Source organism: Falco cherrug, chromosome 20 (genome assembly GCF_023634085.1).
Source record: "Falco cherrug isolate bFalChe1 chromosome 20, bFalChe1.pri, whole genome shotgun sequence".
NCBI classification, from domain to species: domain Eukaryota; kingdom Metazoa; phylum Chordata; class Aves; order Falconiformes; family Falconidae; genus Falco; species Falco cherrug.
In genome coordinates, this window is record NC_073716.1 from 1543489 (window position 1) to 1567209 (window position 23721).

The following is a 23721-nucleotide window of genomic DNA, read 5'->3' on the forward strand; positions in this document are numbered from 1 at the left end:
GAGCCTCGGGCACCCGTGCGCTGGGGAGCAGCCAGCGGGTTGCAGCCACCAGCTCCCGGCAGAGACAGCCAGGGCACAGGAGTTCAACACCGATTTTCATCAACAGACACAGAAAAGGTGCATTTTGTGTCCTGAACATCTATAGCTTCTAAAGGCAGCTGCTACTCTACTGGAAATGAGGGACAAACCCACCTCGAATGTGTCTCGACGTTCCACAACAAGATCGATGCCAGTAATTAAATAAGACTTTGTAATTTTCAGCAATTCCCCCCTCCGAGGCAGAAATCTCACTGCTCTGAGCTGCTGAACGCAGCCCTCCTCCATCCTTCCTCATCTTGTCTCATGTCAACTCCACGCAGCCACTGCAAGAGAGCTCGTGCCAACGCTACAAAGAGCAGAACAGTAAGAGCCGAGCAAATCGGTTTCTTAAAACTTATTTTAATATCCATGTCTCATCTGTTGGGTAGAGCCAAAACAGTCTGGCCTGGTTTAAGTTACAAATTCTTCATACACTTTTCTTTAAGTAAATGAACAGTGTGGCAATAGGGTCTGTTATTGGAAGTGAAACCCATATTAACAAGGAAGGTGTCGCAGCCAGAATTCTACCAGGGTTCTTCACTGCCATCAGCCTCAGGAAAGGCCAACGCTGTCCCCACGCCCCTGGATGGGTGTCGCACAGCAGGAATAAATGCATCTGACACAAAACTAATCACACCCACAGAGATAGCACACACTGTATGTCCAAGAAACAACGGGACCGGGATAGAAAAAACCCTTTTAGAATTCTCCCCGATCTGGTGGACAGACACCAAATCATCAGCTTCAGCAAACGGGATGAAGCATCAACCCTGATTGCGCCTGACAGGCTGAATAGACAAGTCGAAGTGCTGTTTGCTAAATAGTTAACTTCTGGAACAGAGCAGCAGGGATGGAAAGGGCTAAGAAATTATGGCTGAGGATTTAAAGATGCAGTATTTCTTTTCTTTGTTTAAAATACTACAGTTTAGAGACCACCTTAATGCACCTGCAAGTGAATACATCCAATTAAAAGCCCAAGAGTCACTACAAAAACAGTAAGAAAAATCAAAGCGGCAGAGTTCTCCACTTCCCAGGTCCATCGCCTGATTTCAGCAGACTCCTCCATTTTTCAGTTTACTAGAAGTTCCTGATCAGGTTTAAGCATAATACTTGCAGACGATGGCTTACAATAAGGCAGACAAGCAGTAGTTCTCTCTGAAAAGTGCACAATGGAGAACATCGCTTGCCACAAGAACGCCATTTGGCTACCAAGCACCCCAAAACCAGTCCACGTGGTGCCGGAGCTGCGGGTGCGATGCTGGAGGTGACGCACGGACAGCCCACGCCGCAGCGGTCTGGGTACCGGGTTCGGAAGTGCGCTCAGGGTCATGTGTTTTTTAAACACCACCCTGAATACAGTGTACCGCTCGGCTCCCTACCGACACAAGCCTTGCTTTTGAACACTGCATCTTTAAATATTTCTGGCTATGAACTCCTGCCACATGTTAGGAGCACTCCAACCTGGCTGCCACATGTTCAAGTGCTGTGCTTTTTGTATGTGTTTTCAGTTTTCCTTCAATGTGGGGGGAACAGGGGGCAGAGCGGGGACAAGAGGCTTGCGTTTCACAGCAGGCAGGATCCCGCCGAAGGGTGTGAGACCCTCCAGACTACAGAAGGGAGACAAAAAAAAAAAAAAATTCGGGTGTTTGCTCCCTTCAAGAACATTATCTCATCCCCTCTCACTTGAAATCGGATGCAGCGATGGCAGCAAGTTAGGAAAGTCAGCAAGTTTTAGAAGGTAAGTGTTAAGGGAGAGGAAGCTTTGCTGCCAAGTCACCTAACCGAGAAGAGCAGACAAGTCTTCAGCTTTGGATTTTTGTAAGATGAACAAGGTATGTACAGTACTGCGTGAGCACAGATCACACCTGTGATCAGCTGGGCTGTGCTCCGATTCTTTCCCGTTCACTGCCTGCCTTTTCAACAGTCAACAGGTATCACACTCACGAGAGCAGAGAGCACGTCGTGAACATGTCAGGGTGTGTTTTCAAAAAGAACAGCACTTCAAATAAATTAAAAAGGTGCAACCGTTGAGAGCTACGAAGCAGCAGCTGAAAACCTTGTGGCAGTCTGAGCTGTGATCCACTCTGATCACAGGAGATCTACGCAAGCCTGTTCTCCTGTGGGCTTCAGCGCCCTCCTGAGAAGGTGAATTGTATTCATGAGGCCACCCCAAGGGAGCAGAAAGCTGCACCATCCGCAGAATGGACACTGCCATGAGCCTGCTAATACGGGTTTCACTTTGAGACCAGAAAACTGTTTTCTTCCAAAAAATTGTTATTTTTAAAAAATTGAAATTAATTAGGGGTAAAACACTAACTCTAGTGCCATGAACAGGCAGGATCAACTTTTTTCCCCTCCAAAGGGCAAAGAGTCATATACCATCCCCAGCTGAACCTTGGTGCTTCGAGCTTTTCAGGAGATGTTACCTAAACTTTATTAAAAGAAAAAGAACAATGTTTAAATATCAACACTGGACTAGCCCAGTCTTTCTCCAAAGTCCACATTCTTCATATGAAGCACACACGGCGTCCTGGATTCCCCAAGGCTGCATGTTCAGAAGTTCACAGTACATGGAACCATGTCTTTTTGTATTTTCTTGAGTTTCCCCTCCTTGCTCAGAGCAGCCACCCTTTTGTGGTCATTTACTGGATAAACCTCAAGCCATCTCCTATCCACATGGCTTGGCCTAGATGCCGAAGGTTTTCTTGATGAGAGTTGATGTCATGCTCTATGGATGGAAAAAAGCAAGAGAAAAAAAGCACCTGGTACAGGTTTCTCGAGACCCTTGCGGATTCCTCTATTCCAAAGCTGTTTCTGAAAGTCTTTTTGCCGGTTTCTCAAGCAGTTTTTGGCCTATTACTCTGTCTCAGTTTGAAGAGCTATTATTGGATGATCCAGAGGTTGATGCAATCGCAGCTCCAGCTGGGCTGCTTGTGGATACAGATTTGCGGATGTGAGGCAGCAAGTACGGGTCACAGGCCAGTTGCTGGACATCTATCCGATCCTCCTTTCGGTAGGCCAAACAACGTCTGATAAACGCCTGCAGATACCCCAAAGGCAAAACGAGAATTAGCAGACGGACAGAAATAGGAAGCTTTACCAGAGAACTCTTCAGGCACGGGGGCAATCTGACAACCCCAGCGCTTGAAATTCCTTCTGCAGTGACCACAGAGACAGCCCGACTCCTACACCAGAAGCTCATCTTTTATCAGGAGAACGCGCGGGCAGAGGCACGCACCGCACTCTGTTCAGTCCTCAGCCTGACAGCTACAGCAGCGCAAAGCCACCGAACGCGCTGCAGGAGGCAAGTGTCAAACACGGAACTCCTGCTGGTTTTAGGGAAACCAAGAGGATGGAGCTGCCAGTGCCGACCCAACATACACAGCGTGATCAAACTCGCTGCAAGATTTACCTTTGCTTCTGGTGTGACTACTGGCTTTGGAGGGAACTGCACCTCGGTAGCTTTCAGAATTGTGTTCTCCTGCAGAATGTCTTGTTGTGACTGGTTGTGACCAAAGGGCTACCAAAAAAAACCCAACAGAAGACAGTAGTTAAAGTTTTAAGACAGGCCTTAAAAACCCCCGTAATTCTACTCTTTTATCATCGCTTGACATCAGTATTTTTCTGAGCAAGCAGCTCACAAATGCTGTGAGGGTGCTGCAGATTCCAGCCAGATGAGGACACATTGCTCCTGACCTTAAACTGAACAAAAGGGATGAAACTGGAACATGTCTGGGGTGTCTCCAACTCTGACAGGAATGGGATGGGATCGGAGCAGGCCTTGCTTGGGCTGGGATCTCCCTGATGTGCCAGTTCAGCAGGTTGGGGAAAATGAAAAGTGACAGTCCTGCAAACATGTTAAAGTTAGCCACAGCCCCGGGGCATGTCAGGGTCCTGCTGCCAACAGGCAGCTCCTACAAATTCTCACATTCCTTCTTGGGCTTTGGTGGTGGCGTCAGTATGTCTAAATGTGACTCGACACTGGTGTCTGCTCCACCTGGAGCTCCCATGGATGTTTTGGAGGGATTAACTGCGCTGGATAGAGCGCTCTAGACAAAGAGTTAAGTCTCTTTCCAGACCTAGGTCAGCTTCAGCACACACAAGAGGGCCTTCCTCTATCTAAGCCAACAGCAGATTCACCCACTTCAGTCCCTGCTGCGCTGGTTCCACCGTCTGACTGACAACACTAAGCAACACACCACGTTTCTCAGCCCAGGCTTTCACAACACTTGCAGCAGCAGGCTCCACAAAGGCTTAGTGCACTGAAAGCATCACAAAACAACGCCAGACCAAGAACCTCAGGTGTCTGGCCCTGAACAATACACTTCCCATAACGGCCTCAGTGGGAACAAGCCCAGTGGAAATAGATTTATCTGCAGAATACTGCTCTGAAGGAAGTGCCACGTAGAGCAAAACACAGCCTAGTGAATTCTCCCCACTTCTCCCCCATTAGATCCACCTTGGAGCTGACAGCAAGGAGACAAGGCGGAAGGAAGCACCTTCTCAGCCTGGGGAGGAGAAGGAAGCAGAAGCCAGGGCTGCCTCCCAAAAGGTTTGGGAATCACCACTAAGAAAGGACTTAAATGCAGTCTTACCTTTCTGCCATAGAGACACTGATAGAAGATGACTCCCACTGACCAGACATCAACTTTATTTGAAATCTTTGGAGGTTCTTTCCCAACCACAAAACATTCTGGTGGCAAATACCTAATTAGAAGGAAGCAACAACAGGTTATGAGCAGCATCTTCAAATACTTTTCATCATTTTCTTTTGAAAGGAAGGAACAAGGTTCTGCGATCAGATACTGGCTTAGGACTTGAGGGACCCAATCTCATTCTTGTACATCTTTGGACCACAATCACAAATGCAGACCCCTTCTGGGAACAGTGACCCCAAGACTCTCCAGATACCCATGGTCTGAGCTAGTCAGCACGGTCAGTTTCTTTTCACCGGAGCACATAAAATAACTCCATTTTCTTTGATCTTCGGAACTGGTATTTTTTGTTAAAAGGGGTTGGCCAACAATTCCACAAGAGAAACACAGAGCCAAAATACATATATCTAGAAATACAACCCCAGATGCCACGTCCTAGTTAAGAGACACTCAGCCTTGCTCAAACTACAGTTAGTTTCATTTTTAGGAACAGAATAAAATTGTACAATACAGAATGCCTTAACAAATGTTCCCATACAACTGTTGCCCATAGTGACAGTCTGCAGCTTAGGTGCCATCAAAGAATCGCTTTCAGTGGCACTCACCGTAGGTCTTGCTCTCAGCCACGGGTGACACAGTGACAATACTTGGCAGTGAGGATAAAGTATTGCTGAAAACGCCTTTCACATGACACCCAAAAGTGATGTACATCTCACAGTGCTGTCTGTAGCCAGAGCATCTTTTGAAAGAGCTGACTATGGATTTTCACCTCCTTATTTCAGTGGCAAACTCTTTCCATCTCCCTGATGTACCTAAATTTCCCGACAGGCACGGTTTTCTCCTCCTCCTCGCCCGACTGTCAGACAGTGCCATTATGGGCTGTGAAACGGCTGCCAAGCTCCACTCGCCATCTCAGCAGCATGCAGCATATGCAGTTTTTCACTAGGCCTTTTGTATAAGAGTTTTCAAATATATAAACGCTAACCCACTGAAAAGTAAAAAGCTGTCAGCCTCATAAGGAGCTGTGTGACAACAAGAGCAGTTTCTAGGGTCTTAAACCTCCAGTGTCTCAAGCTGTCACAGACAATGGCAGCACATATAGACCTGACATAGATCCAAAGCTATTTATAAACTGTTCTTGATCTGCAATTTGCAAATGCCCCAGGTGATGCTTACCAGTAAGTACCAGCCCCCTGTGATGTCAGTTCCATGCCATCAACAGAGTTGTAGCTGTCATCATCCATGATTTTGGAAAGTCCAAAATCTGTGATTTTTATCTCTCCACATGCAGTACCATTGACTAGAAGAATGTTACCTAGAACAGAGGAAGGAAACAGCCTCTTAGGATATACATCTAACAGGAAAACCCCCAGGAATAAAATTGCATTGTACTCTGGCACTCTGCACAAGAGGACAAGGAACCTACACAGTGAGCTGCAGCAACCCCAGGGGATGTTTTACTACCCAATACCCTGAGCTCCAGAGACAACTCAACTCCCACCAAGCGCTAGAACCGATCTACCCATCCTGGAATGACCCAGTGGCACGACATTACTTGCAGCCTCCAGATTCTGAGCCCTATTAGCCAAATGAGTTTGATGCCCGTGCTGTTTTGACCCCTCCCAAAGGTCCCGTTGGAAGGGCAGGTCAAAAGGGAGGATTAAGGAGAAAAGTACACATACACAGTTATGACTCATTCTGCCCAGAAGTCCTGACTTGCCCTGGCCTCTCAACAAGCCAGAAACTCTCTCCTTCCTGGCAGTGCTCCCCAGTGGCTTTCTAAGCTCAAAAAGGACAATTACTGCTTAGGCAAGAGTCTTTTACAAATCCATCAAGGATCAAGAAGTCAGATCATCACTGTTTTTCTCAAAGCCTACAATAAAGCAGCAGAATCGTGCGTGATGGCAGTGGATGAATCACAGCTTTAGACAACTGTAGGCAGAGCTCTGCAGCATGCTCAGACAACATGAGAACAGTTGGCAGCTGGGGGAAGAAACAGGGTCACTAGAACTAGTGCAACAGCACCACCTCCCGTAAGATTCCTCATGCTGATGCAATAAACCACATCACATACCAGTTACACAATGCTGATGAAGTGCCACCAGTATAGGGAGACAAGCCAGGGATAACTGCCCGAAGAGATGCTGAGTTTTACTGGACTAGGAAAAAAAGCTATGCAGCCAATCGGCATCAACTGCACCCCCCCCCCCCCCAAAAAAAAAAAAAAAAAAAAGAAAAAAAGAGCACCTCCATTTCTCCCCTCGTGACTCTGCCCAATGGCAAAGGGAAATCTGCAGCAACACGTGGAGGGGACCCTCTATGGGACAGACATTACCAAATTCAAAGGCAGACCTGCATGGCTTGACCGTATGTCCTCAGCTTTGGGAGCTGCCACATGATATGAAAAACCAAACGCTTCCAAGTAAGCTTCTGTCACCAAATTTTCAGGCAGATGATTACAGGAAGAATAAGCCAGTAAAATGGGGACATGAAAACACACTAGTAATTGTGGGAACCTTTTATGAAGCAATAACAGAAGCTCTCAACAGCAGACTACAAGCAGGACATTAAGAAACCAAACACAGACACTTGGTGGTTCAAGGGCTCGTTCTGAACAAGGAGGCTACTTTTTCTGGAATGTGACTTCCTTGTTTTATGTTGCAATCCTGGGAGACAATACCCTTTTCACAGCATGCTCCATGCATTTTAGTTTGTTTCTTGTTGCAAGTTACTTTTCCCAGACAGCCCTGTCTCCGTTTTGCTGTCTGACCAAAGCAAACTTCCCCATGTTACTTACAACCCATTACCTTTAGTCAGCATCCTTAAGCACACCAGCTAGCAGCACAGCATACCTGGTTTAAGGTCATAGTGTATGATGGGAGGTTTGATTTCGTTTAAGTATTTTAAAGCATTCACAATCTGCATGATAATGGATCGCGCCTCTTTCTCCGACATTAATTTGTGCTGTTTCAGGTAGAAGTCCAGATCATTTCCCTCACAGTATTCTAACACTGTACAAAACCTGAAGGCAAAACAGGAGTTGTTGCAATTAAGGCACCCGATACAGACAAGCAATAACAAAGCGTTCTGGTTTAAGACTCACCTATTTGGTCAGTATTTTAATTTAAGAGTCCTCCAGCCTATTAAACCCTTTCTAAAAATAAGCTACCAGGAGCACAGTCCTCAACCCCCAACAGTACAAAGGTCAGAGATCCCCCATGAAGTGCTAGATCCAGAAGGGGAAAGCTCCATCAGCTGGGGCATTTGCCCAGGCCAACACAGAGTAGGATTTACTAGTAAAGCACCACATCTGACATAATACAGCATACTGGTTTGCGAGCTAGTGTATCTAGAATACCAACGTATGTTGAAACTGCACCAGATATCTCTGCAGTACAGTCTGCTGCACTGGTGGGGACATTCTCTGGACTCTCCTCTAAAGTTTTAAGGGACCAAATACTTTGCCTGTAGTGAACGGGTCAACCCAAGTCAAAGGACATGGCAACGTAACTTACGAGTCAGTATCCAGCGAAAAGTAGTCATATAGCTTAACTATTCGAGGATGATCCAGTTCTTTGTGAATTCTGTACTCTCTACACGCGTGTCTGAAAATAGGAAAGTCTGAGCATTAGTCATACAAGTGACTTAATTCTAAGTTCTGCAGATAGCGAACTCAGACATACCACACAGCAGTCCAATCAAACCCATGCACATTATTCAGACAGCTCAGGAAAAGGCAAGCAAGTGAGGAAATATGCAGAACAGCTCTTAAGAACCACAGAATCTCAGTGCATCTCAAATGCTGGCAATACTACAACATAACTACTCTTGAATAATGGTACTGCTTGCCAAATTAGAATAACCTCATAATAAATCACTAAGGGATCCAAGATAGCTGAATACAAAAATCAGCAAGTTCTAGAAAAATTCCATGATGCTCAACAGCCCAGCTTTCAGGCTTCAAATAGAGTTTAGTTTGTCCCAGGGACTTGTTGGACAATTAACGTCACAGTGTTACCTTTGAAGCTGTCAAGAAGGCCTGGCTGCCATTCTGCAGAGTTTATCTAATCCATGGCATTAGGGAGCAAGTGTTACCAACACCAAAAGGTTTCCTGTACCTCTCCTTCTAGGCCATGACATACATACAGCCCTAATCATCTGTGAAAGGATTAAGTATTCTAGGAAACAAAGGGAAGGGGAAGGCTTTCAGGGAGCACAATGCAGGTGTGTAACCTGGAAAGTGGGCACAAACAACTGTTTCCCACAAGAGTAGAGCTTGGACATTTCAGAGAGAGGAAGCCACTTTTAACACTTTCTTCACAGAACGCTACAGGTGCTTTCAAACCTTGTGCCATAGTGCTTATACAAAACTCTGTGTGTGTCCACGAGCATGTTTAAAACGTCTCTAATCTGACCATAACTTTTGCAAGTAGCTACCGGGACAGAGAGTGACTTCTGAAATGTGTTAAAACACAGGAAAAAATGGCAGCCTGTTCACTGACACCGGATAACCAAATGCAGGAGGAGTTTGGAAACATGGCTGCTTTACAGCCTTACTTACTTGTGATAGTTTTCTTTCTTCTCATCTCGCCAGTTTTTATTTAACTGGTGTATTTTCACAGCTACGTATCTCTGTTCTGTTAAATCAAATGCCTGCAGAGAGAAGAGCTGAAAATCAGTAGGAATCACAACTTCAAATTAATATTGCAAAAACAGACAAGCTCTAACAAACCAATATCCCCACCCAGGAAATCAGCATTACGACATACTGAGTGAAGAGCAAACACACATTTTGATGTAATTAGTTTCACTAATGAAACCAAGCAACTCTGAAAACAATTGAATATTCTGTGCTTTGATCTGACCTTCCCCCTTGGGATTTAACTAATGCCACATTTATTCTGACATTTTACCACCAGAGCTATAATGGGATCAGAAAGGCCAAATTACAAAAATACAGACAGTTAATCACACTGGGAAAGACCCTGCTATTATTCCCCCAAGCCCCCTAACTCATTTTCTGTGCTCAGCTAAAAAAAAAAAAAAAAAACCAAAACATACAGAGTTTTCAATGCTTTGTTTCGCATTGGTAGCTCAGCAATATGTCTTGGAACATAATGTTTCAGCTTATTTAGAAGCTGGAGAATTCAATGGCAGAAACGTGTAAATCTTACGCTGCATTTTTCCCTCCAGCTTCTTGCTATTTAGTCAGTCTTTAAAGAATGGACCTCTGGAATTGTGCTCTGCTCATGGAGAAATGCAGAAATTTTTTACCTTGCCTGAGAGCACCAACAGCTAATAATTTATAGGACGGGGCAAAATCCTATTGTATGTAGACAAGGATAATCTGTGTCCCTCTCAGAAGTTGCATACTTAACTCCTAATGCTTAATAGATTGGCCAGGACTCTGGAGAAAAAGCCTTAAGCATTTCTTTGTTTTAGTAACAGTTACAACTCTTAAGCGCGTGGTCAGGTATGAAACTTTCATACCCTCTTGCTTTCATCTGTGGAGCCAAAGCTTTCTGCTTAGTCAGCAAAGCCTCCAAAGAGAAATTCAGAGTACTTTCATGTAGCTTTTTTTTCACTACCTGAGCAGTGTAGCCCCTCTAGTTTAGATACCTACTGTCATACTGCATCAAAATAATACATCGCTGTGAAGTTCCCAATATTTGCATTGGCATAGTTATTTTCATTCTAGCCAAATTCAACATGAATTAAAAACTACTGAGTACAGAAGGGGAATATTTAGAACTGGAAAGGCTCTAAGCATACCAGTCAAAGCACCAGAGTACCACAGGTCTTGGCCATGCAAGAGTGCTGACACACAAGTAATCCTCAGTTCCAAGGAAGTCCCAAGATGACACGCACACACCCCCCCCCCAACCCTCAGTCTGCTACTTTAGAGCATAATATGAAGACACAAGGAAAAAAAGCCTTCTACCCCCAGGAAACGAGGCTTTGCTCTTATTATTGGAGCCATTTTCTCTTATTTACAGTGACACTCAGACTTGCTATGTCATACTCCATATAACTTAGCCACTTAAGGTATTTGTGTGTAGCACTTGAAGAAACAACCGGTTTGCTTCTCTGTCCTGACAAAACTTGCAGACTTGGTGCAACATTTTCTTGAAACATACATTGCAGGAAATCTGACCTCTGAGGACAGGGGCAGAACCTAAAAATCTCAAGTCTGCTGTCTAATGCAAGCCAGATGCAACATGTGCTTTGTCATGTCCCTTCTTCCCTCCACAACCACACACACCACTGAGAAAACAAGTGTAAAAATTCTGCTTACTGCAATATTTCACTGCAGATTCAGATTACACCACAGATTGCCACTTCAAATTTACCTTATATACTTCACTGAAGCCGCCTCTACCCAGAAGATGTAGCAACAAATATCTATCATTTAGCGTTGGATGGTCTTTAAATCTGGCGAGAAAGACATCATTTAAGAACACTGACAGAAATAATGCAATCTACTGCACAATAAATGGCAGCTACTATGCAGCTTAGAAACAACATTTTTGCATTAAACCAGAAAAATATTAAAGTTGTGTTAATGACTGACAGATGTGATACTATGTCATCACTTTGCACTGATTAAAGACTATATAATGGTACCTTGATATACCTGGAAGCCTTTGTCTTACATGGACTTCAAGTTGTACCACTGTGCCACCCCCTATCAAGTGACATGTTAAGTCATAACACTAATTTTAAAAAAAAGATTGTTCCCCATTACAAAGGGGACAAATAAAAGATTATTAGACAATTTTGTCCCTGAACCCCATGTGCTTACTGTGAATTATCTTCATTGTGTATCCTTTTTAATTCCCTGATATGTAGATTTCTAACCCTCTCTAGCCGTTCCAACTCTGCCTGGATCTCTGCTTCTTCCTGTACAAGGAAAAACCAAAAGGAGAACACAACACTGTGTAAGACAATGCAGTTAGCATTTCCACCTGATTTATGGAACACAAATGCAATTCCACTTGTGAAGAAGTTATTTGTAAGTAACTTGTTTGGGAGATCAGAGAGATGGTCATGATCAACTAAGAGTCAGGTGGAAGATGACCGGAATGAAAACTGACTGGGCAGTTTTGTTTACACCTAACAGAGACAGGAGCAGAAACACCTTTACACCTTCTCAGTTTTAAACATTTTCTGTAATTAAGAAGCATTGTTGCTCTGGTCCTGCTCCTTCCCTGATTAAGTGCTATGCAGCTGTTTTTGTAGGAACTCAGCCTCTGCTGGGACAAGAGAAAGAGGACTGCCCTCAGAAGTAAGGGACACAGATATCATGATGCCACATGGGGATCAGGCAGCATGAGAAGAGGACAATTAGTGGTACGTGGTAGAACACGTCAGAATGTAACATACAGCCACGTGAACTTTTTGATACACTGTTCATAGAGTTGGAAGTTGTAGTGCCCTCAAACATGGCGCCAGAATTCACATCACTGGACAGGGCTGCAAACCTCAATTAAAGTGTGCGCCTTGAGCAGTATTATTCAGTATATATGACTCAAGGGACACAGTTACCCATTTGTCTTGTGACTCTTGTTCCTTCCCCTCTCAAATTGTTCTATTTTTAGACATATAGAATGAGCCAGTTTCCAAAAGTGGAGAAGGATAAGCACAGCTTCAGACAATGCCACGATCCCAGAACATTACTTCATTTTCCATTAAGGTCCATTTCCAAATGGATTCCTTTGTTCCAGAGTGACACACTACATGCCAGCGTAGATGGACCTGCAATTAATCCACTCTAGCAATGTGGAAGCTGTAGAGCAAGCATGCCTTTAGCATACTCCTGCCCGTATCACTTATCTTTGTTCACAGGTCAATAAAACACAATGGGCAGAGTGCCAGCAGATTCCATGTGTGCATTAACTTTCCCTTGCCACTGAAAATAACAAGCAGTACAGTAGCATTAATGAGGCCTTGCATTCAACTTGTGTGTCAAGGTTACAGGAAAAAAAACCACAACTAAGTGTAGAGCTCAGGCACCGCCTAAGAAAAGATGGGGGACTGCAGCAATGCATTTGCATGCTTCCTCTTTGTTGCATATGGGAAAGAAAACTCCTTGGCCTTAGCAGAGATCACAGCTAACCAGGAAACGGCAGGAGACATCTATTTTTCTTTTTCAGTACTTCATCTGTTGAAGCGTCCCAGAAAACTTATTTATAGGTTACTGCAATCACTTTAAAGATAACCAAGAGCTTATCTAACTATAACCACACTTGCAGGTGCAGTTCCTACTGAAGCCAACGTATTTGAAAACAAACGTGCATTACAGCTACCTAAACAGTACCAGTTTCCAAAAGCTCAAGAGATTTTATTGGGCTGTTACTGATAATGCTGGTTACTTGATATTGCAAAGAAATGGGAAAGTCAACGATAGCTGCAGGTTTTGTTGTGTTCTTGTTATTTTCTTCCCTTGGTCCGTCCCTTCTTATTCCCCCATTATCAGACACGTACGGAGCCCAGCACTAGGCAGGTCACAGTGACAGAATAAGATGCATCAAAACAGTGGAACTTCCTGCATGAAATCATAACCGTAAGGACACAGAAATCTATCTATTCAAGCAAAGAACATCTTTCCTGAACACCACTGCCTTAGAAAAAATTATTACAAAATCCTGGCCATTTCTTTCAAGCAACAAAAGCCTCACAATTATTAAACAAACAGTAGTGACCCCTACAGAGAAACACTATTGTTCGCAGAACACTGAATCTTAATGCCTACCTTTTCTGCAGTTAGTTCTTACCTTTTTAAGATGACCTAGTCGGAGTTTGAAGATTTCTTCTTGTTCATGGTATTCTGCTAACGTTAACCTGCAGAGGAGACAGATCCAATGCATTAGGTTTCAACGCATGTGATAAAGTGCAGACTAAAGAATACACATCGCTGGTGGAAGTGATAACCACACAGAGCACGTCAACAGCTAGCAGGAAATATTTTAGGTGAACTCTGCAATCTTTTTTTATTTTTTTTTAAATGATCAATCTAAAGGAGACCAAAAGCTTAAGCCTTGATAAAGCACATGCTCATTTCAAATCCAATTCCCTAATAACACCTGTTAAGGCTAGTGACTGACTTTTTAACAAAGAAAGCTAAACCATAATCTAAATAAATCATAATCTAAATAAAGCACAAGTATTCCACATCTTATTTTTCCATTTACAGTTTGCTTTACTGACTCATTTTCAAATTTTATTTTGTAATAAAGGCTGAATAATTCAACCCAGCTATTCACTCTGTGACTAGCAGTACACCTTGCCACAGAGCCACTGCAAACAGAACAATGACCTGGGATTCAGAAATTTTCTTGTTTCAGGCTCTGCAAGCAGCTTCCAGGGAAACCTTTGGGAGATCTACTTCACCTTACTGTATCTTTGACCTCACGTGTAGTTAGGAGAAGCAATGGAATAAGGGGAATAATCCTCATTTTATTGATGGTAAATGATGTGCAAAGCTTCTACTCTAGGTGGCTGGTCAAAAAAAAGTTTCATAATGTTTTCAATGTCTTTCATAGCCAAAGTGTGCCATGTAGGACAGTGGCAAAGCACACCCTTACATTAAAATAATGACAGATCCCATCACTTGTGAAACGTGATGATGTGCTAAGATCTTTAAGGCTAGAAAAATGAATTGCTGCACTAATTTTCTCACTACTACCACAAGCAGTTTGGTAAAAGCATCACGCACGTGAAGATAAAGCTAGAAGCCTTTATCAACTGCATCAGTTTACTTTGTAAACAAGACATGCACGTGACAGCATATAAATATCTTTTTTGGACCTAAATTGACTTCAAAGCATATCCCAGGAGGATTCCTGTTGCAGCAGTTATGCTCTGCATCGCACTCAGTACAAAGGTTAGTGTGTGAGGTCTCCACAGCATCGATACCGCAACTAGTTCCAAGAGGGGACGGAGGCCTGTGCAGGGCCATGGGACCTTGGCTCACTGCGCAGTAATTAAGAGGCAGTATTCAGCTAATGAAGTGCTCATCTTGAAATGCCCCAACTTCTCTCCACTGTTGATAATGCAGAGGATCCATATAGTTGAAATAAGTGCTAAAGCAGCTGTCTGCTGATAAATTTAATTGCAAAACTCACAAGCCAAGTTCCCTTTGAAAGAATGTTGACCATAAGGATCTGCTTATTATAAATTTAAAGATACATACAAAACACAGCCAGTACCATAAATGTTTACATGTTGTCTCATTTCACATAAAAGCATGCTAATTCACACACCCCCACCCTCCCACTGACAGCCTGAATTTTAATCAGATTCATCTAACCAAAAAAACTGTCCCAACAGTTTAGAGTTTTGGTTAGTGTTGCTGTATAAAGAATAAAAAGACAACTGAATAAGTCAGGAACAAACTTACCACATATTTGTGTGCTCAAATGAAATACAGGGCTAAACACCAATAGTCTACTCATTAAGCAAGAGATGTAATGAGTACCACCAGGCTAACATTGCCCAAAATAGCTGCCTGTTAGCAGCAAGCATCACAAAAATCAAGGGGGCTCCAAAACAAACACTGCTGCTCTGTTTCACAGAAACACGCCTGAAATACACTAATTCTAGTGCAGCTGAAGGCTCTAAGGTTGCCCAAGCTGCCCTAAGAGACCTCAAAAAGCCCCAGCAGATTGACCTTCCTGAATGAAAATCTTTTTCTCATTCACAGGCTAGAAACTAGTTTCAGGAAGGCACATGTTTAAATTAGCATCACGGGACCTTCCTCTCCTTTTTAAGGCACAGCAACAACCATGAACCAAAGAGGAACCAAAAAGGAACCAAAAATCAAACGAAGGAATTTGGCTGTCCGCTTCTCATTCAACTTTCAGAAACATTTATATCCAACTGACCCAAAAGACAGCCTCTGCAAGAAAAAACCTCCCTCCAAAACTCAGAAAATTTTGTACCCGATACACATCGGTTCACCAAAGGCATTTACAGGATAGCTAACGATTAAGCAAGTAGTCAGTCAGTATAGTTGCTTCAGCTGACTTGCAAAAACTGTGTTTGCATAAGCTAAAGCCCCCTACATGAGCATATCCATACACAGGCAAGCAGTTTTTAATCAAGAATGTCACAAGAAGCTCTTCTAAACCAAAAAGATAAAACCCTGAAATATGATCAATGAAGAACCACAAACCAGCAAGAAACACGGAGATAAAAAGCCGGTAGCACAAAAAGGCTTATTAGCAAACCCAGGTAAAGCCGGAGTATGTCGAGACAGGCTCACAACAGGCAGAAGCTCACGATGTATCAGACATTATCACGGTTCCCAGGCACATCGAGACCTGTGCTGCCACGTCTACAGAATAAGCCACACTACAGCTGCACCAGTCCGCTGGGGAAAAACACCTCTACAGAAATGAGAAAAGCCTCATCCAGCTGCTTAGAGGCGAAAGGTTACCACAACGAACAGCAACGCCTCAGAATATCCATGCACAGCCATTCGATTTACTTCTCCAAATGGAAAAGCTGCAATACAAAAGGATGGCTTTAAAAGTTTATGTAGTTCTTTTTAAGCTCACTTGGCCAGAATGAGGGGTAAACGTCTCTATTCGAGCTACTTTTTTTGCATAGAGCACACTGTGCCCTCCAGCACGATCCACCTGATCTGCAGGCACCTGCATCCTATCTGGGGGTACTGCCCTGGCTGCTGAGAGCACCCCGACTGTCATGATTCACCCAGTCACGTGCCACCTCCGCTGTGACTGCAAAAGGCAGTGGGAGCTTTTGCTTCACATGCACTTTTAAAGATCAAGACCAAGACTTCAAAGGGCTCCAGGAACTCTGAGGTCAATGCTTCATGTGCTGTCTTTAGAGAGAACATCTTTTTTCTTCGGTATACCAAATCAACTGTTTGAAAAGCCTCACTAGAAAGTACATGGAAATAAATGTTTCTATATGTGTGCAATTTTTTTTCCTTAAGAAAAGCACCACGTACCATACAGTGATACAAAAATCAGTTCTGAAGTTGCAACACTTAAGAAAGGCGCTTTTCAAACCTGACAACAGGAATACTGAAAAAGTTACTGCATTAAAAAAAAAAAAAGTTAAGCTCATACAAAGTCTGGACTCAGCAGTGATCCTTCTTTTACTCCAATGAAAACTATTTAGAACTGCAGCCAGATGTTGCTGAATGCCAGGCTAATTCCACAATATTCACTTGTGCATGGAGTGAAGCCTAGAGGCAAGGGCAAGATTCCATTTCCCAGTAGATATTTTGTGCTCTAATCAAAGCACACAGCTTTGCAAAGCACCAAGGAGGCCGTACAACCTACGTTTCATTTTCTGCTCCGTTGGTCTTGCTCTTGCGCTGCTTTTGCTCATTGCTTGCTGGAGGGGTCTGTCCCATTGCAGGTGGCTTCCTTTTTGCTAACATTTTTCGTTGTCTTTCTATTTCTTCCCGCTGGGAATTTATCCTTTCCTGTTGCCTGGAAAGACAACAGTAAAAACCACATGAAGCAGATAACTAATGGTATATACTCAGTTGTCTTCAGCATCTGTTCTTAACAGATTGGAGCAGTGAATTTCAAATCAGTTGTACTTGTAAGATTAGTAACAAAATATTTTTGTACAGAAAAGGGGGATGTGCCAAACATTATGACTCAGATTTTTAAAGGTATTTTTACATAGAAGGGAATTCTTTTCCTGGCCCACAGAAGCCTTTCTGTAAGTGAAAGGTTTTATTCATGCAGAGGATATCCAAAACCAAGGAGCTGCTAACCTCATGGAAATCCCAGGGATCCATGGTAAGTCACCAACTTTCCACACACTTTTTCCTAGAAGGCTCTGTTCTAAATCTCAGACTTTCCTGTTAAAACTATTCCTGAAGTCTGGCACTGTCTGTGAAAGTATCCTTATACGTCAAGGGTACAGTTAAACTATCCTTAGTTCTCTGAACTATAACCAACACCATTCCCAGTTTCACTAAGAAAACAGCCTCTCCTCCAAGATATAAAAAGACTATCTTAAAACATTTTACAGTGACAAAAGCACTCTTAACATTTCAAGTCTAAATGATTTGAGCATTTACGTACTTAATTCACTTTGTAAAAGAGACCGAGGCCGCAGGTAAATATTCTGGAAGTATTTCTTCCATGTCTTAAAGCACAAACTAAGGAAGAATTAGAAAGTCCTTAATCTGTGCCTAACAAGAGCTGCGCCTCCCTAACGCACTACAGAGAAGTGATATGGTTTTAAAGGATCACACATAGCTCTCTCTCTAATGCAATTAATTTGCCAAGTCCTACTTAAAGGTCTAGGCCAGGTGGGAATTGACTGGATATTTCCATTAACATCCTGCATAAAAGGGTCCCTGATGTTCATTTCCAGGTTTCTGCAGCTCCTTTGATCACAGCTACCAGGAGGTAAAAAAAAGTTAAATAGTATGGATTTTCTCTTTTAAGCTTCTCTACTTTCTACTTTTTGTTTTAAAAAAAGATAATTAGCCTTCCTTAACTAATATATGCAAGTATGCAAATCAAACTGATTGACTCTCGATACACATAAGAATTTGGTCCACCCCTCCACCCTAACACTGCACAGCCAGGTAGACGCACTGGGAATACCCACCAGGGCAGCCTACTGCTTTCCAACCCAGAGGCCAACTCAAACAATTTGATTCCAGTTCAAGTCTCTAGAGATTTAAGTGGAAACGTTTCTCACTTCAATGCGAAAACATTCCCCACTGTCAGTAGCCGAGTTCCTATCTGATCCTTTCATGCATCAGTCACACCATTCTCACATTTTGACATGCAAGACATCACACACAACCGCTTAGTTTTTCCGTCTCTGCCTCTGAAGTTAAAGACAACTCTGTCCTCACTTGATGAGGTTCTGGAAGGCATAGCCATCTGTCCACTGCTCAGTGAAAGACGCCCCATGCCGCACTGTAGTGAAGTGGCCTAGCCTCAATCGATCCTGCATGCTCTTATCTCTGCATGCCATCTTCTCCTGTTTTGACTGAAAAGAAAAGAAAACACATGTAAAAAATATAAGCCATAAATCAGCAGCTAAGAGTTGTGCTGTGTTTTAAATCACTACTGATTCTTACCACTTTCTATGTCAGTTAGGATTAAAGACGAACCAAAGCTCAGCTCCTCACCGGAGCTATACACAACCTGAGCGTCAAGTCTACCTAACAGCCCAGAGTTACAAACCCTCCCAGAAAGGGGAGGCCCATTCAGTCAAGGACAGCCAGCTCTGTGACAAAATGAACTCAAACAGACTGCATGTACTGGCCAGCACCCTGGTAGTTTTGCCCATCCACTGCCCACAAACAATAGATGTAATTGGCCAACAGGTGAAAGAGCAATCAACCCCCCCAGTTGTTCAGCCATCAGGAAATCTGGAAATCTTTCAACACTGAAGCGGGTTGAACATTGGTAAACAGCAGCCTGAAATGTTCCCCGGTGTCTTTAATGTTTTGTTTTGAGTGTTACACAAAGCAACAATCTCCAATTTTGCCGTTTGAAAGAAGGAAAGGTCTAAATCACTTGCCCATGTCACAGAGCATATCTGGCAATTGCACTGCACAATGTGATACTGCTCTTGTATTGCCAGAGCTGGACAATGCTGCTTTTCAGGTGGACAAGTTTCCAGATCAAGTAATGCCTGCTGCATTTAGAGCTCAGGCTAGTTCACTTAAGCAAGGGGCATCACTCTTTGAGACTGTGAAAAGTAATCAAACCCAAACATCCTGAACATTTCAGTCTTAGGATTATATTCCCACTTGCAGAGAAATAATTCAAGACAGAATTCCAGTTGCCTTTCATCACTAAAGCCACACAGAAGTAGGTTTTCACTGCTCAAAAGAAAGTAAGTTTTCAAGGATGTGAACTGCAACTGCAGAGATGTGGAAAGTCCCCTGCTCACCTTTTCTATAAGAAGTTTCTTGCTCATCGTTACACATCTATTCAACCGCTCTTTGTACTTCTCCAGCATCTTTTGCTGTTCATCTATCTGCCGTCTCAAATCACAGTTGGCCTAGAAGTGAACAGAAAAGAAATGCCTTATGCCTTTGACTTTATACCACTCCAAGAGCCAAACTAAGCGTCACCTAGGAAGAAGTTTCCCCAAGCTAGCTCTAGGGATCAGATTAAAATAAGCAAACCAGCAGGATAATTTAAAAAAAAAAAAAGAAAAAAAAGAAAAAAAAAAGAGACTAGGTTTCTCTTAGCAAAACACACAAGCCAAGCACTTCAATTTTTAACCCACTCAAATCTTAATACCCCTCTAGAACAGGGAAGTGCTATCATCCTGGTTTACATACACGGAACTACGGCAAAAAGACTAAACAAGCAAAAGGAATTTTAATTATTTAAAAAAACCCCCACACTTAAGATCTTGCTACAGCTACCAAGTCTCAAAATAGCTTAGTCATCCCTGGACTACCCTCCCTCTTTAGCCACCATACTGGCAGAGGAAAAGGATGGGGTAACTGCCTTTGCATGTTCAATTAAATTCTTGTTCAAGTTACTATTCATCACTCCGCTATATAGCCTGCTCCCAGCAACAGCTGCTCTTTTTAACACCACCACAGCATACAGCAGGATTTTGTGTGTGATAATTTTCATCGATAAAGTTAATTTAAGCATCTCCCTTACAAACAATAGCCTAGCTTTTGATTTGACAGCCAGTGGTTAAAAAAAAAAAAAAATACATATATTTTTCCTACTTCATGGGATTGTTTTCCTACAAACCCACATGTGCCTCTGTGTATGTCTCTATGAGCTTGTCTTAGGTTTTTTAGGTGCTGAGACCAGACACACACACAGAGCCTTCCCTCTTCTCCCTTTAATGTGTTTTCTAATCCTTTTCAACACTTCACAAGAGATGCTTCTCCAGCTGAAAGCTAAATCAATTAGAACTCCTCCGTTAAGACAAGATCCTTGATTTAAAGATCTTTATCTTTAACTGCAGAATACTAATGAGTTACGAGAGGCTTTATTCTTTCAGTTTGACCAAAAGATGTTCTCTTCATCTCTATACATGTCACTGACTCTCATGCATGAGCATTTCAGAATACAACTTCCCAGTCTACAGAGAGGCTACTGAACATGCTGCTAAACAAGAAGCAGGAGCTCTGCAGTACTTAGAAGAGGGGAATAACTCTGCAGAGAAACATTGTTAGGTTAGCTAGCAAAATACAAAAGTGTGCAACAGATCAAAGAAAGACCAACAACACCGCTGAGGACACAAACACCTGAGCTACAGGGACCTGCACCGTTACAATCACAATCACTGCTACACTGCTTGTGGTTTCAAGCAGGCCCAAACACGAGGATCTACAAGCCAGACAATAACCTTGCAAGTGAAGGATGACCCTATCTGTTCTACCTTGCAAGCGTTGGTTCCGCAAATGGTATACAAAATCCCGTGCTGCAGCCTAGCTGGCACATGTGTTCGAGGTATCTTTAAATAGCGGCTTTTGAAAGAGTTGTCCCACTTTAAATACTTACTCTTAGTAAGTCATCTATCCTCCCCTCCTTCTTCTCCAAGTCAGAGTTCTTACTGTTTTCTAGTGCAGATATTTTTTCCATTGTGAGGTCAGACTGTAGGGAAAAATCACCATAAACCACATTTAAGAAAAATAGATAATATTTCACATAGTCAGCAACGTAACATCACAGTGTAACTCCCTCTGATCTAAGAAGGAACCCATCCCTTGCATCCTAGCAGTCGGGGGAAAAACTTTCTCCATTCTTCAATTTCTTATTGTATGGTGGGCTCCTCCAGCACAGGAGGGTCAGTCAGCCAGCACAAAGCTGCTCTGGTAACACATAAAGGGCTACAATATCCTCTGTGTCCTGCAAATTTTGCTTTTATAGTTAAGTTATGCCCAGTCCTCGGTGGTCTCTGACATTCACTGTCCCATTCTGCAGTGCAACACAGCTTGTACAGGAAAAGGCTTAAGAAAAAAAATCACCAAACCCCAACCCTTAGCTGGAATATCATATTTATGAGATCTTTCATAGGCACAAATGACCACCTGCTAGACAAAGACAATACCCGTGAGTTCTAAGGTGGTCTCGACAGAAAACACCGGTCTTCATCTTAAAATATTATGACTGACTGACAGCAGGAATATTGGGCACAAGCCTTTGTTTCTGACAAACTGATGTGTTACTGCCCACTAAGCACAGGAGCTTTATAGTGCTTGAGTAAAACCTATTGGTAAGTTTTATAGGGTGCAGAACGTGTCACATACTTCTAGCAGCGAAGTAAGTTGAGTCCTGATTTACACCCAGGAAGAGAAGACAAAGGACAGATAGTATATTCTCTAGCAGTAGGAGCATTTCAAACTCAGCACTCGTTAACAGGTAGAGAAGAAAAGGGGAAGAAGTCAGTATGTAGTATGTACATGAACAAAGCATCTAAAATACCCAAGTCAACAAAGGAATCTCTCTCCACGAGACTGCATACACAGATTTCACGTTTATGGCTAGCAAGCAACTCTCCTGGTTCTGAGAAGAGTTAGCAGAGACTTACCTGTGGACTTAGGACATAACTGTTCTCCAAATTTCAGGCTTGCCTGGAAGCCAACACCATGAAGTAAGAGACAAACTTTGCTGACTGTTGCCTCTCTACACATGCCCAGTATGGGAAGGATCAAAAAGAATACCTGCCAGCATCGCACATCAAGCAAGATGAGCCTAAATCCCAAAAGACCTGGGCAGGGCACCTCACCTCTGCCTTAACTTGGCTTACGCTTCCTGGCAGCCAGCATGAAGCATGTGCTACAAAAGCTTTTGTCACTGAAGTCAACAAGAAGGCTGGCTGTTGGAAACCTAAGCTGCACCCACTCAGCCAAGCAGCAGAAAGTTTCTTTATGTCATTTTGCCAAATGCACAGACAGGCTCGCGCTGTGAAACATGAAGTCATGTTTCAGGATGCATGCTCTTACACATGACTTCATCACAACTCACCTTGCCTCAGAGCACCTGGAGGGCCCTAGCACTGACTGAAAATGCTACGAAAATCATGCTTATGCTGACTTGCTTTGTCATCGCTAGAAGTGATTCAAACCAAAAATCACTGAAGATTTTTTTTTTTAACCTTATCAACTCCAAACAGGTTTGGAAGTGAAAACCAAGAACATACACATGTCCTCATCATGCAGCCAAGCATCCTCCTGGATTCTTTGCCTGAAGTGTATGCTACATCTATCTAGACCTCTAGAGAATATCACGAAGCTGAGCACTGGCAGAAAGCATGCTCTGATAATGTCTTGCCCTTTTCAAAGATGATGAAATTTGTGGGCATGTTTAGCACAGGAGAGAATAAAAACCATCTTGCTTGTTTGAGGTGGAACCACTATTTTAAGCACGGATGTTGGGACAGCCAAGATTGAAAGGCATCTCTGGCAGGTTCTTGAGTTATGGCATCGCTCTCACACAAGAATTCTCCATGCACTAGCAAGAAAACAGGAATCTTCACAGATCAGCATTTTAACAATACAGACAACAAATGTGACCCTAGTGACACAACAGAGCCCAGAGACTTAAGCTAGCAAGTATCCCCAGAGGCAGAACTGCTGTTCCTCATGCACAAAGAACTTGTACCACCTGCTGGGGAAATGGAGAACAAACTTCCCCCAGCAATAAAATAATATCTGACACAAACTGATGTGAAAAAATGATTGACACAAAACTGATTGTTTAAAAACCACTTAAGGGAAGGGTCAGTCACAGAGAAATTGGAGATGAAAATCGAAAGATTAAAAGCAGGCTTGGAGAAGAAATAAGCAAGGTGCATTGCAGATAAAGCTGAACATCTTATAAGCAACACAAGAAGATGACAGCTAAAAGTAGATCTTGCCATAGAGCCACAAGAAGAATCTTAACAATTTCAAAGGCACCAAAAAAAGACAGCAGTACAGTCAAAAGAACTACTCTTCTGGACTCCAGGTCAGTGAAGTTGCTGAGAGCACTGTCAGGAACACACCAAGTTCCAC

General features: G+C 43.0%; 1 protein-coding gene across 8 annotated transcripts in view; it reads right to left on the minus strand.

Annotated features, from left to right (window-relative positions):
* Positions 1 to 418: 418 nt before the first annotated feature.
* The window catches only part of TLK2 (tousled like kinase 2), a 43447-nt gene continuing 20144 nt past the window's right edge, over positions 419 to 23721 (minus strand). For all 8 annotated transcript variants that reach the window (XM_055697460.1, XM_055697465.1, XM_055697458.1 and 5 more), the window contains 14 exons: positions 21227 to 21319; positions 19641 to 19751; positions 18592 to 18728; positions 17045 to 17197; positions 13508 to 13574; positions 11536 to 11633; positions 11084 to 11165; positions 9295 to 9386; positions 8249 to 8338; positions 7586 to 7755; positions 5910 to 6048; positions 4674 to 4785; positions 3491 to 3598; positions 419 to 3118 (listed from right to left, as the gene is read on the minus strand). In XM_055697460.1, coding sequence (XP_055553435.1) covers positions 2945 to 3118; positions 3491 to 3598; positions 4674 to 4785; positions 5910 to 6048; positions 7586 to 7755; positions 8249 to 8338; positions 9295 to 9386; positions 11084 to 11165; positions 11536 to 11633; positions 13508 to 13574; positions 17045 to 17197; positions 18592 to 18728; positions 19641 to 19751; positions 21227 to 21319 — 1626 coding nt within the window. In that variant the 3' untranslated portion in view covers positions 419 to 2944. The remainder of the gene's footprint in view (positions 3119 to 3490; positions 3599 to 4673; positions 4786 to 5909; positions 6049 to 7585; positions 7756 to 8248; positions 8339 to 9294; positions 9387 to 11083; positions 11166 to 11535; positions 11634 to 13507; positions 13575 to 17044; positions 17198 to 18591; positions 18729 to 19640; positions 19752 to 21226; positions 21320 to 23721) is intronic.